At 57.7% G+C, this 19,862-nt stretch overlaps 3 protein-coding genes across 10 annotated transcripts in view; 1 reads left to right on the forward strand and 2 right to left on the reverse strand.

The window, feature by feature from the left end:
* Window positions 1–2,863, reverse strand: part of KCNK4 (potassium two pore domain channel subfamily K member 4) — a 9,088-nt gene extending 6,225 nt beyond the window's left edge. The window contains exons 1-2 of one of the 2 annotated variants that reach the window (XM_032282970.1): window positions 2,006–2,863; window positions 410–675 (exon numbers count right to left, since the gene is read on the reverse strand). In XM_032282970.1, the coding sequence (XP_032138861.1) occupies window positions 410–598 (189 nt within the window). In that variant the 5' untranslated portion in view covers window positions 599–675; window positions 2,006–2,863. Of the gene's footprint in view, window positions 1–409; window positions 676–1,785; window positions 1,869–2,005 lie in introns of those variants that run through there. The other variant, XM_032282969.1, reaches the window with a different exon arrangement.
* Window positions 2,864–4,054: 1,191 nt separating this feature from the next.
* Window positions 4,055–8,147, reverse strand: GPR137 (G protein-coupled receptor 137). Of its 4 annotated transcripts, XM_032282974.1 has the most exons (9): window positions 7,391–7,479; window positions 7,218–7,304; window positions 6,570–6,950; window positions 6,437–6,486; window positions 5,568–5,793; window positions 5,299–5,448; window positions 5,046–5,174; window positions 4,795–4,913; window positions 4,055–4,507 (listed from the first exon to the last, which is right to left on the reverse strand). In XM_032282974.1, the coding sequence occupies exons 3-9, from the start codon at window positions 6,924–6,926 to the stop codon at window positions 4,348–4,350; spliced, it is 1,191 nt and encodes a 396-aa protein (XP_032138865.1). In that variant the 5' UTR covers window positions 6,927–6,950; window positions 7,218–7,304; window positions 7,391–7,479; the 3' UTR covers window positions 4,055–4,347. The 4 variants fall into 4 exon arrangements, with proteins under 4 accessions (XP_032138865.1, XP_032138864.1, XP_032138863.1 ...); XM_032282973.1 differs by lacking the exons at window positions 7,218–7,304; window positions 7,391–7,479 and adding an exon at window positions 8,063–8,147; XM_032282972.1 differs by having other exon boundaries at window positions 7,218–7,977.
* A 210-nt stretch (window positions 8,148–8,357) lies between these two features.
* BAD (BCL2 associated agonist of cell death) overlaps window positions 8,358–19,862 on the forward strand; it is a 17,386-nt gene continuing 5,881 nt past the window's right edge. Inside the window, exons 1-2 of one of the 4 annotated variants that reach the window (XM_032282978.1) lie at window positions 8,358–8,554; window positions 9,081–9,275. In XM_032282978.1, coding sequence (XP_032138869.1) covers window positions 8,509–8,554; window positions 9,081–9,275 — 241 coding nt within the window. In that variant the 5' untranslated portion in view covers window positions 8,358–8,508. Of the gene's footprint in view, window positions 8,595–8,698; window positions 8,852–9,080; window positions 9,276–19,862 lie in introns of those variants that run through there. The other 3 variants (XM_032282981.1, XM_032282979.1, XM_032282980.1) reach the window with 3 other exon arrangements.

The raw sequence follows: 19,862 nt of genomic DNA on the forward strand, positions 1-19,862 counted from the left end.
AAAAAAATGGCATCTGTGGTTTAACTGTAATTCACATTTAAATGATAGTCCTGGATCTTATGTGGCAATCTACACCGGTGAGACCTGTGCAGATGTAACATTTGCTATGGCCATTCACTCATTCATTCATTCATTCACTTCCCCCTCATCCCAGCTCTATCACACCCTGAAGGAGACATTCTCGGTACACAGTCCTGTGCCAGGCTCTCCAGGGAAAACAAATGACCCCACAGCTGCCCTATTGAAAACACAGAGACCTGGACCCCAGCCTCTGCCCCACAGCCTCCCGCTGCACCCCGACCTCAGGGATACTGGTCGGAAAGCAGCACCGGCACAGGGTCTCACTAGCACGCAGCTAGTGCCAGGGGTGATGGGTGACAGCTGAAGGGGCTGTGGCTCACCCACGCACCTTGATGAGGAGGCCCAGCTCCTGGTCGCTCACACACGGATGGGCCCTCAGGAACTTCTCTCGGACCTCCCCCAGCTCCCTCTGGGCCTGTTGCTCGTGGGGCTGCTCCAGGGCCCGGAACACCAGGGCACCAGACACCAAGTAGAGCAAGACCAGCGCGAGCAGGGCCAGGAGGGTGGTGCTGCGCATGGCGCGCCCAGGGGCTGGGCCAGCTCCACTGCCCGCCTGGAGGGGCTGGGCGGGGGGCTCCTGGGGAGCTGTCGTCACTGCGGGCAAAACCAGGGATGTTGGGGTCACTGAGTTGGCCTGACACCCACACCTTCCTCCTCGATCCCCTACACACCCAAAGATCCAGAAAGCCCCCAGCCGCACTATCCACAGATATCCCTCTGGCTGGACACACCCAGCCCCCTCCCATCTCCAGCCTCCCCCTTACCTCCGCTGCCCGACTCCCGGGTGAGGGAGGAGAAGAGGGCACCGGGAAGGGAAAGGAAGGCGAGTGGGAGGCCGAAAGAGAGCCTAAGCCTGCCTAGGGGGAAGCGGGGCGAGCAAGGATATGTGGGGAGCTTGGCGGGGTTCGGGGAACTGGCCCTCAAGGAGGAGGCTGAAGGGGCGCGGAGGCGTCAGGAGAGGCCAGACCGCGCAGGGCGGGGACAGGGGAATGGCGGGTCCCGGCTCTCCTGCTGCTGCTGCGGCAGCATCTCCGCGGCTTCTCCGTCCCCTCTCGCCTCGCTGTGCTTCCCGGCAGTCCCTCCAGGGTGACCCCGCGCCCCACCGGGCTTTCGAGGAACCCAGGGGCGGGTCCTGGCCGCTGCGCACAGGCTAGGAGGGGTGCGGGAGACGCCCAGTTCCCAGAAGAAGCGGGGCGGGGGTCCTCAAAGGCCACACCGGGGCGGCAGCCACCGGGACGGCTGTCAGCCCGGGACAGCTGGCGGCGGCGCCCACGCGCACACACGCCCCTGCATGCGCCGCCCCGCGCGGGCACAAAGACCCGCGCGCCCACGCTCCACCCCGAGGCTGCAGCGCCGCGCCGCCCAGCTGCACGCACGCACCCCACCTGCACACTTCGCAGACGCCCCGGCACTCCCGGCCCCCACAGGAGTGCGGGCCTCGCCAGGGCACCCAGAGCCCACGCACATGAGTGCGGACACTCGCGTGCAGACGCCAGACCGCAGGGCCACCGAGCAGCGCCCGCCGCTCGCTCCCACCGCCTCCCCCGCGTCCGCACAGCGACGCCTGCCTCGGAGCCTGACGGGCAGCGGGACCCCGGCCACACCACTCCCGGAGGCGCCCACACGTGGGAGGTGGGCACCCCACCGGCCCGTCGCCCCCGCCCCGGAGTCCTGCCAGTGCCCCAGAGCCCGCCCCGCACTTACTGTCTGCCCCGCTGCGGCTGCGGCTGCGGCCCGGTCTCCCGCACGGCCTCGCCGGTGCCGACTCGGCCGCGGAGGCGGCAGGGGCGGAGCGGGCGGCCGCCGGGGCTGGGACCCCCCCTCCCGCCGGCAGAAGCCCCCCTCTTCTCGCAGTTAACCCCTCCAGTGCCGCGCTTCCCTCCGTGCCGCGCCCTCGCCGCCGGAGCCGCCCCAAGCCCTTTACCTGCGGCCGCCCGGCTCCCCGGTCCCGGCCAGTCCCAGGAGGTGGGTGGCAGGGGAGCCAGAGAGGGGTTGCAGCTGGGGTCAGCCTTCTAGTCTTGGACCGGAGCCCAATGTGGCCAGCGGCAGGGCCCTAACCTGGGCATCAGTTGGCCCACCTCTCCAGACAGGCACCACGCTAATCTGGCATTTCCCAGGCCTATTACCCGATCGAGAAGGGCCCGCATCTCTCCGCCCCTGGGGACAGCTTGGCCCTTGGGCTCCGCACTCATGAGGGAGGAACCCGCGGGACAAAAGGGTGGGGGAAACCCGGTGGGGCCACCTGGAATTGGCCGACGTGGAGGTTGGGACCCACCTCTGGGGAGTCGCTGCTGGAGCACTTCCTGCCCCCACTCCGGTTTTTGGCCCTCCCCCTGCTCCCTGGCCAGCTCTCCAGGCTGCTCCCTGCCCCAGCTTTTGGTCCCCACTTCCATGCCCAGAAGTCAGCCCCAGAAGGCTGGAGCTGGAGCTGCCTGCAGATCCCAGCATGGCAGTGGTGCCAGCATCCGCTCTCCCACTGCCTGAACACCCAGGCCCTGGCTAGTCCCAAACTTGCCCCGCCCTGTTCTCACCCACTTGACAACCTCTGATCTCTCCAAAGACCCTCTGGTGCCTGCTGGAGTCCTCAGCCCTCCTAGTGGATGGCATTCAGCCTGGGCTTTAATGCCGACCACCCCCTACGGGTAGGGAACCTGGACAGGTTACCAAACTCTGGAGGCTCCCTGTTTCCACTTACAGAAAAGGGATGACTGATCATCACTTGGGGGTGCTGTTCTGGGCATGAAGGAGGTCAGTGTTTAGAAATGCTCAAAACAGAGCCTGGCACACACAAAAAAGTGCCCCACAAACGTCAGCAGTTTTCCTTTCAACAAAAAGTGATTGTCCAGCTTCAAGCTGATTCTCTGAGGTCTCAGATGCCCTCTCTGGAGGCCCTGTGGGCCTGGTGCCCAGGATAGTCCCAAGCAAAGGGTTTTGAAGCTGCCCCAGTGATACAAGCCAAGGGAACTCTGAAAAGCTGGGACAACCACTATGTGGGCAGGGGACAGACCCTCCAGTAATGGACTCCCAGCCATCGGACAGACCTGCCACAGCCATGGGAGCAGAGGACAGTGACAATGCTACTGACAACAGTGGAGAAGAGGGCCACCTGTCCATCTGGGCAAGCCCACACCCTAGTAGGAAGATGGGAGCTGCTCAGTCACACCAACTCCCTGGCAAGCCCTGGGCTCACTCCTGGCTCCTAAAGAGCAGGCTGGGGTGGTGAGAGGGAAACGGGGGCTTCCAGAAAGTCTCATCCATTGGGGTTAAGACGCTGTAACTGCCAGGCATGGTAGCTCATGCCTGTAATCCCAGCAGTTTGGGAGGCTGAGGTGGGTGGATTGCTTGAACCCAGGAGTTCAAGACCAGCCTGGGCAACATGGTGAAACCCCACCTCTAAAATTAAAAAAAAAAAAAAAAATTAGTCAGGCATGGTGGGATGAGCCTGTGGTCTCAGCTACTCAGGAAGCTGAGGCAGGATTGCTTGAGCCCAGGAGGTTGAGGCTGGAGTGGGCCATGATCGTGCCACTGCACTCCAGCCTGGGTGGCAGAGTGAGACCCTGTCTCAAAAAACAAAACAAAAAAACAAAAACCTCAATAGCCATATAACCACAGTAACGTGGGGCTGTGGGGCGCAGCAGAGGGGCCACGTCCCCTGACCAGGAGACAGAAGGCTTCCTAAAGGAGGTGACAGTTGACACAGGTCTTGAGGAAAAAGTAGGAACTGCTCAAGTGAAGAAGGATCTGGAGTGAGTGGGGCAATTCTGGGCCAGGAGAGTTCTGAGAACAGAGGCCTGTGTGGTCTCCTTCCCTTGCAATCTGCAGGCCCCTCCTCTCCCAGCCCACCAGCCTTGATGGGGTAAGCGGCCCCTGACCAGCCTAGCAGCCCACTTCAAGGGCCAGTGTCTGCTCAGCCTTAGGCCAAACAGGCAAAAGTGACGGGGCACATGGCAGATGACAGACAGGTACACAACCGTGGGGCACAGACACTGTTTATTGAGTGGCAGGCACAGGAAAGGTAGCTGGCTCCAGTGTGGAAGAGGGGGTGGCAGGTCATGCCAGGGTGCTGTGGGCATCCGGCAGCCAGGGCCACGCCCCCATCCTAGGGGGATGGCACAAGCTCACTATGACAGGAGCAGCAAGGAGCCGGCCAGAGGAGGGGGCAGTCACGACCCCCAGGATCCTGGGCAAGAAGTGGCAGATGAACTTGGCACAGGGGCCTAGGGTGAGGGGGACTGGGCTGGGTATTCTGCGGGGAGAGGGAGGGGATCACGTCTGTGGGGTGGAGTAGAGACTGTGGTGGTGGCCGCCTGGTCCTGGCACCTGGGAGAAGAGTAGAGGAGTGGTCTTCGTCTGGCTGCCCCCATACCAGCCCGGCTCACGCCCGATGGTGCCATACCAGCTCCCAGAGCCTAGGCTGCCCGACATGCTGCAGGCAGAGAAACCAGGTCAGTCTCAGGACAGTGACCAGGGCCAGTCACAAGAGCTGCAGGAGGAAGAGTGGCTCAGAACACAACCCCTGTGACCCACACCTTCAGGGCTCAGGCCAAAGTGCACCTCTAGGCAAGGGGTGGAGGCTTCAGCAACAGAAACCGAGGGGACCTCACCTAGTACAGATGGGGACACAGAGGCCATGGCAGTGCTCTCTCGGTCCCCTGTAGCTCAATGGAGCCAGGCGGGGGTCCAGGGGTGCTGAAGTGGTGCCAGGGCTCCTACCTGGTGCTCTCACCCCGGCTGTGCTCCCAGGAGCAGCCCTCGTCCTCACAGTGCCCAGCCCGGTCGAAGAAGTAGGACCGGGAGGCAAAGACCTGCCCGTTGAGGATGTGGCTGGTGCTCTGGAGGAAGAAGCATCAATACGTACTCCTGTCCCGCACTGGCCTCCCAAACCTGTCCCCAGACCCCAACCCCAGGATTCCCAGCATCTGCCCCTCTCCACCAGCCCCGCAGAGGAGGGTGCAGACCCTTACCAGGTCCTGTGGGGGCCGGTGCACCCGGAAGAAGCCCACTAGCAGGGTGGTGGGCAGCAGCTCCCACACGAAGAGGATGAGGCCAAACACCAGGTAGCCTTTGTTCCCCAGGTCATTCACCAGGTCCGCCTGTGGGAAGGCAGGGGCTTGTGCCAGTCTGCGGTCACGCCAAAGGGGCAGTGGGACAGGGCCCAGGCCAGCTGGGGCCAAGATCCCACAGCTACTAAGGAGGCGGCAGACTGCGTATGCCCACCTGATCAGACACATTGTACCAGTCGTAATCGAAGGTGTCCAGCCGGCTCTGGGGGGCCAAGGCCAGTGCTGTCAGGTTGTAGCAGGCCCGGCTGGCATAGAGCAGAACCATGGCACCACCCATGGCGGCCGCCTGGCACACACTGGTCCCCTGGCACAGATAACAACGGAGGACTCTCAGGGAGAGAAGGCTCCCAGCTTCCTCTACACCCTGAGAACCGCTGCCCAGGGACCCCAAAAGACACCTGGGCATCAGTTCTGTGGCCCTACCTTGGCCTCCAGGTAGATGCTAGTGGAGGGGGCCCGCCTGGCGACGAGGCAGAGGCAGGCAGCAAGAGACAGCGCACAGATGACGAACAGGGAGTCGCTCACCAGGACTCGGACAAGCAGCAAGGCCCAGGGCTGTGCCCGGCGCCGGTGGGAGAGCACAGCACACAGCACGTTCACCAGCAGAAAGAGCAGCGAGGCCCCCACAAAGGCCCCTCGGACAGCCAGCCTGCAGCCACAGCACAGTCAGCCCGGACCCTCGGCACTCACCACCTGCCCCACCTCCTGCAGGAAACCCCAATGTCCACCGCACTCAGAGCATCAAGTCTGAGTCCTGTTCCTCCACTCTTACAGATGGGGAAAATGAGGCCCAAAGAGGTCAGAAGGTGTACCAACTGGAGTCAGAAGTCTCGGTCTGAGCCCCAGCTCTGCGACCTTGATCCTGTTGCCTTACCTGGCTGGGCCTCAGTTTCTTCATCTCTCGAGGGAGGATAACTCAGGGAAATTGTACAAATGAAAGATGGCTGGAAAAGCTCTTTATAAACCATAAGACACTGGATAAATGACAGGTGCATTGGGGCCCAAGGTCACCCAGGAGTGCATATGGCTTTGGTTCTTCCATGGCTGGAGCCTCCAGCTCACCCTCCACGATGGATGACACTGGGACCCTCTCCCTCACACTACCACGACCATTCCTATTCTTGTGCCTTGCAGATCTGCAACGCCTCTGCTGAGCCATCTGTGCCAGGTGCTTCCACAGACATTCCCTGGGTTCCCCTTGTCTCAGCCCTGAGAGGTGGGAAGGGATCTATATGGGACTGTCCCCTGCCCCTGACCTGGAGGCTGGACCCACCAGTGTCCCCAGTACTTACAAGCCTCGGCTCATCTCTGGCCGACGCTTCGCCTTGGCCTTGAACACCACCTACGAGCAGAGACGCCCTTCACTCCTGTGGGTCCTTGAGGCTTGCCACCTCCCACCCCCCACCCATGACCACAGTCAGTTACCTGGGCAAAGTAGAGGTTCATAAGCGTCAGGGTGAAGAACTGCAGGCAAACAGGGCAGCAGTAGAGAAGCCAAAAGGGCAAGGGCCCCAGGCGGTTGGCTCGGGGAGTATCTCGGAAGTAGAAGGAGAAGAGGGTGGTACGCAAGGCAGCCCAGAGCAGACAGAGGGCCAGGAACACCGTCTGATAGCTGAGACGCTTGTGCCCATACAGAAGCACCAGCCAGAGCTGGGCATAGACGGAGAAGAAGAGCAGGGCATACAGGGTGGTGTAAGCGGCTGTCAGCCCCAGGGTCACAGCAGGTGGCAGCGCAGGCACCAGCCCGGCAGCAGGCACCAGGCCAGACAGGTTACTCTCCATGTCAGGGAGGGAGGCCTGAATCCCGGAGACAGAGAAGGAGGGGCTGTCGGCGGGGCCAAGGAAATAAATACGGAGGGGTGGGAATTGCAGGGTGCAGAGAGGGAGATGGGGCGCTCAGGAGGAAAGAAGTTGTGGCCGACAGGCCTCTCCTCCTCAACAGAGAGACCCCTGCCCTTGGGGAACACGGGCAGCCTGGGCCCCAGGCCCCTCACTCAGGGGCATGGAAGGGCAGTCTCTTCTCTCCAGGGCAGATCGGGTGAGGGTTGGTGGTGTCTCCTCCCTGGGCCTACCCCAGAGCCAGGGATGGGGGGATGCAGGAGGCCCAAGGAAAGGAGTCCCTGGCCTGAATCGCTCGTGTCGTCCTGGCTGGAGGGGGAGAGCTGGCCGATGCCCGTTGGCCCAGGGCAGCAGCCGCTAGGGGGGGCGCCCAATGCCCCGCTCTCCCCCTCCCCAAGTTCGGGGAGGCTCTCTCCTCCAATAATGCGGATGGGGAGGGCCTCTGCCTCTGTCCTCGGAATTCTCGAAAGCTGCCCCCGCCCCACCCCTCCACCGCGTCCACTCTACAGCCTCAAGGGGCGGGAGGAGGCGGAGGCCAGGTCCTCAGGCCGCTGCTGGGGGAGCCGGCTCAGATCGTGGGGACCGGGGGCTCCGGCTCCCCGGCTCCCGCTGCTCCGCCCCCTCCTGCGCCTGCGCGGGCGCCATTCGCTACGCAAATTGCGCAGGGCCCGGGCTGGCTCCGCAGTCTAGCGCCGCACCCGGCGTGGAGCAATTCGAGAATTGGCACAAGCTGCGCCGCTGGCGGGCGCCCGGGGTTACGGGAGGCGGCAGGCGGGCGGCCGAGTTGCGGGGGCTGTGCCGCACACAGAGGGGCCTCCGGGTGGGCGGTGCCACGGGCCGCCAGCCTTTACGAGTTCGGGGGGCCGCCAGTTCCGACGCTTCTCTCCCCCATCCCCAAATCTGGGTTTTGCCTCCCGGCCGAGGACAACAACGGATCCCCGTCCCTCGGTCTCTGAAGAAAACTTCCGCCCATAGCCAAGATGGCCTCCGGGCCCCGCCCCCGGGTCTGAACCCGCGGAGCCCCGAATCCCCCGCGCGGGCCCGCCCCCCGCCCCGGCGCGCCCGCGGCCCCGCTCACCTGGCCTGCCGCCTGCCAGGGGCGAAGCCCCCGCGGGCCCTACGGTCCACCCTCACCGGGTCCCCGGCCCTCCTCCCGCGCCCGGGCAGCCATCCCAGCCAGGGAGGAGGTTCCCTCCCTTATCTCCAGTGCCCCCGAGATGGCGCGGGAGGTGTCCCCCAAGGCGGGCGGCGCGAAGCTTCTACGCCTGGGAGGAGGCACGGGGAACGGGACTTTCCGACCGGGTCACCCAGTCCAGGCGGAGCGGTAACAATAGCAACAATAATCGCATCCAACGGCTGAGCTTCAGTTGAGGCTGTGCCGAGCGCCTTCGCCCGTAGCAATCACTCCCTTCACAAAGTTTTCACTGTCCCGGGGGAGCTGTCACCATCCCCGCTTCACTGGGGGGAAACTAAGGCCCAGAGGGGCTGAAGGACTTGTCTGCAGAAGCAGGTCTCCAGGTTCCAAATGCGGACCCCAGAGAATCCCTCTCCTGCTTCTACACACACCCAAGGTGTGAGGCAGTAGGGATGTGAGCACCCAGGCCGCGGGAGGTAGGAAAAAGGCGGTGGGCTACGAGGTCGGGAGGCGGTGGGGGGGCGGGGTCGGGCCGGGTTGACCCCGCCTCTGGACCTACCCGAGTGACGTCTCGAGAGGTGATTGGGGCAGGTCGCTGACAGTTCCCGTTACCCAGGCAACTAGGGCCGGGAGCCCGGTTGCTGGAGGGAGGCGGCAGGCCCGGGTCAGGGGCCTCGAGATCGGGCTTGGGGTGAGACCTGTCCGCCGTCACCACGGGCGGGGCGGGACCTGGGTAGGCCCCTGGGTAGGGTCCACAAGGGTTCTGAGGGGAGACTAAGGTCCTGAGCCGACAGCCTCAGCTCCCTGCCAGGCCAGACCCAGCAGACAGATGAGGGCCCGGGAGGCCTGGCGGCCTTGGGGTCGCTAAGGTGGGAGAGGGAGCCAGGGGCACCTGCCTCTGCCTTCCAGGACCACCGTTGGCCCCAGCTGTGCCCTGACTACCTAACATCTTGTCCTCACAGCCCAGAGCATGTTCCAGATCCCAGAGTTTGAGCCGAGTGAGCAGGAAGGCTCCAGCTCTGCAGAGAGGGGCCTGAACCCCAGCACCGCAGAGGACAGCCCCCCAGGCTCTGGCAAGCATCGACGCCAGGCCCCAGGCCTCCCGGGGGACGCCAGTCACCAGCAGGGACAGCCAACCAGCAGCAGCCACCATGGAGGTGAGTACCCCACTGCCTCCACCTGCTGGGTTGCCTCACTTCCAGCCCACTGGCTCCTTGCATCCCAGCTTCATCCACACGCACTGAAGGCTCCGGGGCAGTCCCCAACCTCTCAGAGCCTCAGTTTCCTCTTTTGTAAAACAGAGCAATTAATCACCACCATTGTAGGACTGTTGGGTTAATTAGCAGGAACATATAGGATTCACTTGATTACAGAGCTGGTGCACATTAAAGCTGCCAGGCCTGGTGGTTCACACCTGTAATCCCAGCACGTGGGGAGGCCAAGGCAGGAGGATCCCTTGAGCCCGGAAGTTCAAGGTGAGCCTGGGTGACATAGGAAGATTCCATCTCTTAAAATACATACATACATACATATATATATACACACACACACACACACACTCACACTCATGCACACATATATATATATAATGGGCAGCCATTAGTGTGGGGCCAGGACAGAAATCAGTGACAGGCAGGCAGCAATCCAAAAAGGAAAAGTGACTTGCCTAAGGTTACACTTGCGTGGTGTTTCCTTCCTTAGGAGGTGGGGCTGGAAGTCTCCTTGGTGCCCTGCCCCAGGCTATGTGCTTTCCCTGGGATTGGGCCTTCCAGCTCCCGGTTGTGTTTTCTTGTCCTGTGGCTCTCACCCACAGCAAGGCTGTCCTGGCACAGTTGCCAGGAGCAGGTGACCTCAAGGGGCAGACAGTCCTCCCAGACAGCAGGGCTGTGTGTGGCGGGAAGCACAGGCTGCAAGATGGAAGGATGAACACTGGGGGTCACGGCCATTTCTCAGTAGGCTCCACCACCCTGTGCCCAGCACTGGCCTTGACACCTGGAACAACAACAGATAATTTCAGAACAAAGAAACTAGGTCAAGCCGGGTGGGGTGGCACATGTCTGTAGTCCCAGCTACTCAGGAGGCTGGCTTGAGCCCAGGGATTCAAGACCTGCCTGGGCAATACAGCCAGACCCCATCTCTAAAAATAGAAAACTAGGTCAGGTCACTGCTGCACTGAAGCTTAAACGACCTCCTCCCCATTTTCAGGATTAAGAAGCTTAAGAGGCCTCCTCCCCCTCCCTCTCTTACGCACACCACACACACTCACTCCCTTCTCTCAGATTGGACCCCATATCTTTTTTTTTTTTTTTGAGACGGAGTTTTTCACTCGTTACCCAAGCTGGAGTGCAATGGCGCGATCTCGGCTCACCTCAACCTCCGCCTCCTGGGTTCAAGCAATTGTCCTGCCTCAGCCTCCCAAGTAGCTGGGACTACAGGAGAGCGCCACCATGCCCAGCTTCTTTTTTTTTTGAGACAGAGCCTCACTCCGTCATCCAGGAGGGAGTACAGAGGTGCAGTCTCAGCTCACTGCAACCTGGAACTGCTGGGCTTAAGTGATCCTCCCACCTCAGCCTCCCACGTAACTGGGAATACAGGTGTGTGGACCACACCCAGTTAAATTATTTTTCACTTTTTTTTTTCTTTTTTCTTTTTTTTTTTTAAGATGGAATCTCACTCTATTGCCCAGGCTGGAGTGCAGTGACATGATCTTGGCTCACTGCAACCCCTGAGTCGCAGGTTCAAGCAGTTCTTCTGCCTCAGCCTCCGGAGTAGCTGGGACTTCACGTGCAAGCCACCACCCCTGGCTAATTTTGACAGGGTTTCACCGTGTTAGTGGGTATGGTCTTGATCCGACCCCGACTCAGCCTCCCAAAGTGCTGGGATTACAGGCGTGAGCTACCACGCCTGGCATTTTTCCTTTTTTCATTAGAGACGAGGGCAGGGGTGGGGTCTCTTTCCCTAGGCAGGTCTCAAACTCCTGGACTCAAACAATCCTCCTGCCTCAGCCTCCAGAATAGCTGGGACCACAGGTGCAGGCCACCACACCCAGCTAATTTTGTATTTTTTGTAGAGGTGGGGTCTTGCTTTGTTGCCCAGCCTGGTCTCGAATTCCTGGGCCCAAGTGATCCTCTCACCTCGGCCTCCCAGAGTGTTGGGATTACTGGCATGAGCTACCATGCCTGGCCTCCACAGCTTTCCTTAGCTTCCTGAGCTTGCACTGGGCTGCTTTCCTGCTCACAACTCCCCCTGTTCTCTGTCCCGCACACAATCCACGTTTACTCGCTCCATACACTCGTTGCTGTCCGTGTGACACAGGCTGTTCCAGTGGCTAAGGGGGACCTCAGCGAACCTAGGCATCAGGAATCCTTGCCCTTGTGGAGCTTACATTCTGTTGAGGTGGAGAGGATGGGCCATAAGCAAACAAGCACAAAAGTGCATCCTGTCATTCGTGAGCAGGTTTGTGTGGGGGCAGCATGGAAAAGAGTTGAGAGAATCCAGAGTCACAGGGGGAGTGATGGTAGCAGAGGCGGCAGCGCTCACCTTGCTGAGGGGCGATGCTGGAGCCAAGACCACACAGATGTGGGGAGTGTTCCAGGCAGAGGGAAGGGCAGATGCTAAGGCCCTGAGGGCAACACCTGCTCCCAGTTAGGGTGGGCCTAGCGGAGGGTGTTTAGGAGAGGATACTTGGAGACCTGAAGTTGAAGGTCATTGTAAGGACTCTGGCTTTGCCTTTGAGTGAAAACCTGGAAAGGCTTTGGGCAGAGGCAGCATGGTCTGATTTAGACATTCAGAGAGTCACCAGGGAGGTGGTGAGAAGTAGCTGGCCTCTGGATTTATTTTTAAAGCAGAGCTGGCAGGATCTGCTGATGGACTGGATGTGGGGTGTGAGGGAAAGAGGAGCCAGGATGATGCCAAGGAATTTTTTAAAAATTATTATTGGCTGGGTGCGATGGCTCATGCCTGTAATCCTAGCACTTTGGGAGGCTGAGGTGGGCAGATCACGAGGCTGGGAGTTCGAAACCAGCCTGACCAACATGGTGAAACTCCATATCTACTAAAAATACAAAAATTATCTTGCCATGGTGGCATGCACCTGTAATCCCAGCTACTTATGAGGCTGACGCAGGAGAATCGCTTGAACCCGGGAGGTGGATGTTGCAGTGAGCCCAGATCGCACCACTGCACTCCAGCCTGGGCAACAGAACAAGACTCCATTGCAAAAAAAAAAAAAGTATTATTGGCTGGGTGCAGTGACTCATGCCTGTAATCCCAGCACATCCGGAGGCCGAGGCAGGGAGACCACTTGAGGTCAGGAGTTTGAGAGCAGCCTGGCCAACATGGTGAAATTCTGTCTCTACTACAGATACACAAATTAGCCGATGTGGGTGTCATGTGCCTGTAATTCCCACTACTTGGGAGGCTGAGGCAGGAGAATCACTTAAACCCAGGCGGCGGAGGTTGCAGTGAGCTGAAATCATGCCGCTACACTCGAGCCTGGGTGGCAGAGTGAGATTCCATCTCAAGAAAACAAAAAATAAGGCTGGGCATGGTGGCTCATGACTGTAATCCCAGCACTTTGGGAGGCTGAGGCGGCAGGTCACCTGAGGTCAGGAGTTCAAGACCAGCCTGGCCAACATGGTGAAACCCCATCTCTATTAAAAAAATACAAAAATTAGCCGGGCGTGGTGGTGCGAACCTGTCGTCCCAGCTACTCGTGAGTCTGAGGCGTGATAATTGCTTGAGCCCCAGAGACAGAGGTTGCAGTGAGCTGAGATCACACCATTGCACTCTAGCCTGGGCAACAGAGCAAGACACTGTTTCAAAAACTAAATGAATAAATAAAATGATTATTACTTTTAGAGAAAAGATTTTGCTATGTTGGCCAGGCTCGTCTTGAATTCCTGGCCCCAAGTGATCCTCCCACCTTGGCCTCCCAAAGTGCTGGGATTACAGGCACAAGCCACAGTGCCCAGCCAACACCAAGGAATCTGGCTTGAGCACCCAGTAGGATGAAGTTGTTTAATGGAGAAGAAACACTCAAGGGTGGGGGAGGATCTGGAGGCCACCCTAGAGGGTGGGCTAGAGGTGGCTTTTAAGCATCTGGTGGGATTTCTAGCAGGGTGCTGCTGGGAGCTGGCAGGGAGAAGTAAACCAGAGTTGTGCTTGTCCCAGCCCAGTTAGGGGCAGGGGCTTCAGGTGTGTGCAAAGGAAGGAAGGGTGGGTGTGGGGTGCAAGCTGGCTCAGCTTTGGGGAGAAGAGCAGGCCCTGGGAAGCTGCAGCGTCGTTGGAGTTGGGGTCCCGAGGGCGTGACCCACACAGGTCGGGTCAGCCGGTCAGAAGCTTGAGATGGAGTTACTTGATGGTGACCAGGCCTAGGTTATGCCCTGGGAATGAGTCTGAGGGGAGAGTGGGACAAGATCATGGGAGGAGCAGCAAGGTATAGAAAGGAGACGGGGAGTGGCAGAGGATGGGAGTAACGTTCGGCACAGGCCAGGGACCTGACTGGGGAGCCGGGCCTGGGAGGGGCCTGCGCGGTAATAAGGAGCAAAGCGGAGGACACCTGCCCCCACCCCCAGCTGCAGACCCGAAGGAAGGAGGGCTGCGGGAGAAGACGGCCACCAGGTGAGGACAGAGCTGGGCTTCTTAAGCTTTCGGTTTAGTTTTCAGTGTCTCCAAAAGCAGTGATTTCCCAAAAACGGTCGTCAAGTGCCAGCGCCCTGCCACAGAGCCTCTGCCTCCCTCTACCTGCGCAGAGCAGCTCACCCTCGGTACAGTCACTCACGGGGCCTCTGTCCCCACGACCTGTGCAGAGGGACTCACACTGGGTTTGGTCGCACTTCACAGTCCCTGCCACCAGCCCCTGTTGGCCGGCCGAGCTGTCCCCAGGCCAGGGTCTGTAGCCCCCTGTGCTGTGGACAGCTCACACACTTCAGTGTCTGAACAGGTGTGGACGGTGGAGGGCAGAGAGAAGCAGCCCAGCACCAGCCCCTGGGCCAGACTGCAGGGTTCAAACTCGGCTCTGCCCTTCCTAGCAGGTTGAGCTTGAGCAGGTTAATTAACTCCATCTCCCTGAGTTTCCTTGTCTGTGTAAATGGGAATAGAACTAGTCCCACTTGACAAGGATATTGCAAGGACCTCATGAGGTAATACAGGAAAAATGCTTGGAAATAGTGCCTGGCACAAAGGAGGGCTAAGTGTTTGCTGCTCTTATTACTACTACTGCCATTGCTATTACCTTATGTATATATATTTTTTATTTTATATATATATATGTGTGTGTGTGTGTGTGATTTTTTTTGTTTTTTGAGACAGAGTCTCACTCTATTGCCAGGCTGGAGTACGGTGCGATCCTGGCTCACTGCAACTTCCGTTTTCCAGTTTCAAGCAATTCTCCTGTCCCAGCCTCCCAAGTAGCTGGGACTACAGGCACGCACCACCACGCCTGGCTAATTTTTTGTACTTTAAGTAGAGATGGGGTTTCATCATATTGGCCAGGATATTCTCGATCTCTTGACCTCGTGATCTACCCGCCTCAGCCTCCCAAAGTGCTGGGATTACAGGCGTGAGCCACCACGCCGGGCCAAAAATGTGTAATTTCTTTTCTGAGATGGAGTCTTGCTCTATTGCCCGGGCTGGAGGGCAGTGGTGAGATCTTGGCTCACCAAAACCTCTACTTCCTGGGTTCAAGTGATTTTCCTGCTTCAGCCTCCCGAGTAGCTGGGATTACAGCCGGCCGGCACCACACCCAGTTAATTTTTTTTTGTATTCTTTAGTAGAGATGGGGTTTCACCATCTTGGCCAGGCTGGTCTCTCCTTACCTCAAGTGATCCTCCTGCCTCGGCCTCCCAAAGTGCTAGGATTATAGGCGTGAGCCACCGCACCCAGCCAGTATTTTGTATATTTATAAAGCCTTGAATTTCTGGGCTCCAGCCCTCCCCCACCTCAGCTTCCTAAGTAGCTGGGACTACAGATGCATGCCACCATGCCCAGCCAGTTTTTTATTTTGATTCTTGTAGAGACAGGGGTCTTACTATGTTGGTCAGGCTGGTCTCAAACTCCTGGCCTCAAGTCCTTTTGCCTTGGCCTTCCAAAGGGTTGAGATTACAGGCATGAGCCACCACATTGGGCCCACATTTTAAAATAATGGACAGAAATCCAAAGAACAATATTTTGTAATGTGAACATTGTGTGAAATTCAGATTTCAGGGTTCCTAAATAAAGTGTTAGTGGAACATAGCAAGGTACAGTGTATTTATTTACACATGGATTATGGTTTCCCGTAAGCTCTAGCCACAAAGCTGAGCGGTTATCACAGAGGCCATATGGCCCAGTGAACCCCCTTTATAGAAAACATTTTGGCGGGCGAGGTGGCTCACACCGGTAATCCCAGCACTTTGGGAGGCCAAGGCAGGTGGATCGTGAGGTCAGGAGTTCAAGACCAGCCTGATCAAGATGGTGAAACCCCATCTCTACTAAAAATACAAAACTTATCCAGGCACAGTGGCAGACTCCTGTAGTCCCAGCTACTCGGGAGGCTGAGGCAGGAGAATCACTTGAACCCGGGAGGCTGAGGTTGCAGTGAGCCAAGATTGCGCCACTGCACTCCAGCCTGGGTGACAAAGCAAGACTCCATCTCAAAAAAAAAGAAAGAAAAAAAACATTTTCAGCTTCTTGGGAAAGGGAAAAGAAAGCAAACAAACATTTGCCAGCGGCCTCAATAGCTCATACTTGTAATCTCAGCACTTTGGGAGGCCGAGGCAGGAGGATCACCTGAGGGCAGGATTTCGAGACCAGCCTGGGCAAGATGGCAAGACCCTGTCTCTAAAAATTTTTTCAATTAAAAAATTAGCTGGGCATGGTGGTGCCTGTAGTTCGAGCTACTCGGTAGACTGAGGTGGGAGGATCAATTGAGCCTAGGATTTTGAGGCTGCAGGGAGCTGAGATCATGCCACTGCACTCCAAACTGGGTGACAGAGAGAGACCCTGTCACTGTTTTGTAAAAAGAAAAAGGAAACATTGGCCGGGCACAGTGGCTCACGCCTATAATCCCAGCACTTTGGGAGGCCGAGGCGGGTAGATCACGAGGTCAAGAGATCAAGACCATCCTGGTCAACAAGGTGAAACCCCGTCTCTACTAAAAATACAAAAATTAGCTGGACATGGTGGCGCACGCCTGTAATCCCAGCTACTCGGGAGGCTGAGGCAGGAGAATTGCCTGAACCCAGGAGGCAGAGGTTGCGGTGAGCTGAGATCACGCCATTGCACTCCAGCCTGGGTAATAAGAGCGAAACTCTGTCTCAAAAAAAAAAAAAAAGAGAGAGAGAAAGGAAACATTTGCCAACTTTAGAGTGCTTTCTGATTTCATCAGCTCTGAGCAAGGTAGGGGATGTGATCTGCAGGCCTGAAGGGGCTTCTGTCCTGGAAGGCTGTAATCAAGGCCAAGGCCTGCAGGTGCCAGAGGCTGACAGGCTGTGAGTGTCTGCCCAGGGTGGGGCGGTAGCACTGGCCACGGTGACGTTAGCCTCCCCCAGCAGCAGATTGCGTGTGGTCGGCATGTGGTAGGGGCAGGATCCAAACCCAGCCCTGCCTGATGGCAGAGTTTCACTGCTCCAAACGGTCTGGAACACCACTGTTTTAATTAAGTGTGCACTAAGCATGCAAGTGCGTTGTAATTAAGTGTACCTCTGCTTCCTCATCTGAGAATCCCAGTGCAAGGATGCTCTCGAAAACATCAGCAGGGATGTCTTCCCCAGCCACTGACTCAGAAGCCCAACACACAGAGAATGTAAAGCTGGAGGTGACTTGCTGGGGCCTGGGGCACTTCTAGCCACAGCCGCCACCCCCACTTCCACACCCCAGCCCCGGGCCAGGCTCTCTGGGCTGACGGCAAGAGTGGGCAGGCCTGGGCACCCACCCATGCTCAGACCCAAGGAGGAACCACACCCCTTTCCTTCCCCAGAGAAGGGAGAGGCTGGCCTAGGCCCTGCCCCAGCCCTCTCATTCCCCCAGGGAATTCACAGAAACTCCCCCAGGTTTTTTTCCGGTAAATAGGACACTTTTTAGAAATTCAATTTATGCTGGGGGAGGTGGCTCACATCTGTAATTCCAGCACTTTGGGAGGCCAAGGTGGGAGGATCATTGGAGCCCAGGATTTTTAGGCTGCAGTGAGCCGAGATTGAAGCACTGCACTCCAGTCAGGGTGAGAGAGAGACACAGGGAGACCCAATCTCTATTAAAATATATATATATAAATACCAGCCAGGCGCGGTGGCTCACTCCCGTAATCCCAGCACTTTGGGCAGCCAGGGCGGGCTGATCACAAGGTCAGGAGATCAAGACCATCCTGGCCAACATCCTGAAACCCTATCACTACTAAAAATACAAAAAAATTAGCTGGGCATGGTGGCATGCACCTGTAGTCCCAGCTAATTGGGAGGCTGAGGCAGGAGAATCCCTTGAACCCACAAGGTGAAGGTTGCAGTGAGCCAAGATCACGCCACTGCAATCCAGCCTAGGTGACAGAGCAAGACTCCCTCTCAAAAAAAAAAAAAAAAAACATAAATAAAATACAGCTAGGTGCTGTGGCTCATGCCTGTAGTCCCAACACTTTGGGAGGCAGAGGTGGGTGGATCATTTGAGGTCAGGAGTTCGAGGCAGCCTGGCCAACATGGCAAAACCCCATCTTGGCTAAAATACAAAATTTAGCTGGGCATAGTGGTGGGTGCCTGTAATAGCTACTCAGGAGGCTGAGGCGGGAGAATCACTTGAACCTGGTGAGCAGAGGTTGCATTGAGTTAAGATTGCATCACTGCAATCCAGCCTGCATGAGAAAGCAAGACTCCCTCTAAAAATAATAAGAAAATAAATACATATGTATTATTACTTTTTTTTATTATTTTATTTTTTTGGAGTTGGAGTCTCACCCTGTCACCCAGGCTGGAGTACAGTAGCATAATCTTGGCTCACTGCAGCCTCCAACTCGTGTGTTCAAGCAATTCTGTCTCAGCCTCCCGAGTAGCTGGGGTTACAGGTGCCCACCACAATGTCCTGGGGTTACAGGTGCCCACCACAATGCCCTGGGGTTACAGGTGCCCACCACAATGCCCGGCTAATTTTTTTGTATTTTTAGTAGAGACAGGGTTTCACTATCTTGGCCAGGCTGGTCTTGAACTCCTGACCTAGTGATCCACCCACCTTGGCCTCCCAAAGTGCTGGAATTACAGGCATGAACCACCGCGCCTGGCCTATATTATTATTACAGATGGTGTTTCACTCTTGTCACCCAGGCTGGATCTCAGCTCACTGCAACCTCTGCCTCCTGGGTTCAAGCAATTTTTCTGCCTCAGCATCTCAAGTAGCTGGGAGGCACCCGCCACCACGCCCGGCTAATTTTTTGTATTTTTAGTACAGACGGGGTTTCACCATGTTGGGCAGGCTGGTCTTGAACTCCTGACCTCAGGTGATCCACCCGCCTTGGCCTCCCAAAGTCCTTGGCCTCCCACCGCACCTGGCTGTATTTTTATATATAATTCAATTTGCATAAATAGGTGTCACCTTGACGACTGGCTTGGCATTGTTAAGTCCATGAATTTGGTGAAAAACTCCCACCCCATAGGACAGGCTCCTGGCAGAACTGGCCCTAGCAGAAGGCTCAAGGGGGCCTTCCCCAGCCTAGGCCTCCAGGGGAGCCCACGGCACACCTGGAAGGAGCCTGTGGCATGACAGCTAAGCACACAGCCCCTGAAGCCACAGTGGTTGGATTAGGATCCCAGCTCTGCTGCCTACTAGCTCGGTGACCTTGGGCAAGTTACTTACGCTCTCTGCCTTAGTTTCTTCCTCTAAAGCGGCAACCATGAGGAACCTCCCTGATAGGGTGTGACAAGGATCAAATGAATGAATGCACAGGGAGGGCTTCCGAACACACCTCGCCTGTGTCTTGTTCTGATCCCTGGGAAAGGGGTGGGACCCAGGCCAGGTGCCTGGCTGCAAGTCACTCACCTTCCACCTGTGGGGCCTTGGATCCGTCAGGCGCAGTGGTCCTGTGGCCCCACTCAGAGCTAGTGGAGAAGAGCTGCCCTTTCCCGTGTACTTAGGTGGCTAAGCAGGCTGTGCCAGCCACATGGCCGCAGTCAAGTTCCCAACCTCTGCCTCTGTCTGTACAACAGGGAGAGCTGGGTGTTCACCTCACCGGGACTGACAGAGGCCTCAGGCTGTGAGGGGCAGGCAGGGGGCTCTCCTGCTCTTATTTGTTGTCACGAGGATCCTGGCAGATGGGGAACTGCCCCCATTTCACAGAAAACACTGGGGCCCTAAAGGAATGGATCACGGGCCCAAGGTCAGAACAGGAATGTGGGCAAGGCCCAGCCCACCTAGCTGACCCCTGCTCCACAGCCACCGCCCACAGAGCTGGAAATTACTCTGCAGACAGGCCTGTTCTGTCGGGCCCTTCTGTTCCTGGCTCTCCTGCCCCTATCCGCAATCCTTCAAAGTGCTGGGATTACAGGCATGAGCCGCCACGCCCGGCTCTCTTCTGCAATCCTTACTTCTGACCTAGTATGCCTGTCCCTACTACCACCTCTCTCCTCCAGGGCCATGAGGTATCCCGCCTGACCTGGGGCAGGTCCAGGCTTTGGTGATGCTCAGAATGGCTGAGCACTCTTCTCACACCCTGTCTTATCCTAGGCCTTTCCAGATTCCGTCCTCTCAGTCCCTTACTTGTTTTTTTTTTTTTTTTTTTTTTTTTT

The sequence above is a fragment of the Sapajus apella genome, unplaced genomic scaffold, assembly GCF_009761245.1.
Source record: "Sapajus apella isolate SASKATOON/1434 unplaced genomic scaffold, GSC_monkey_1.0 scaffold14, whole genome shotgun sequence".
Lineage (NCBI taxonomy): Eukaryota > Metazoa > Chordata > Mammalia > Primates > Cebidae > Sapajus > Sapajus apella.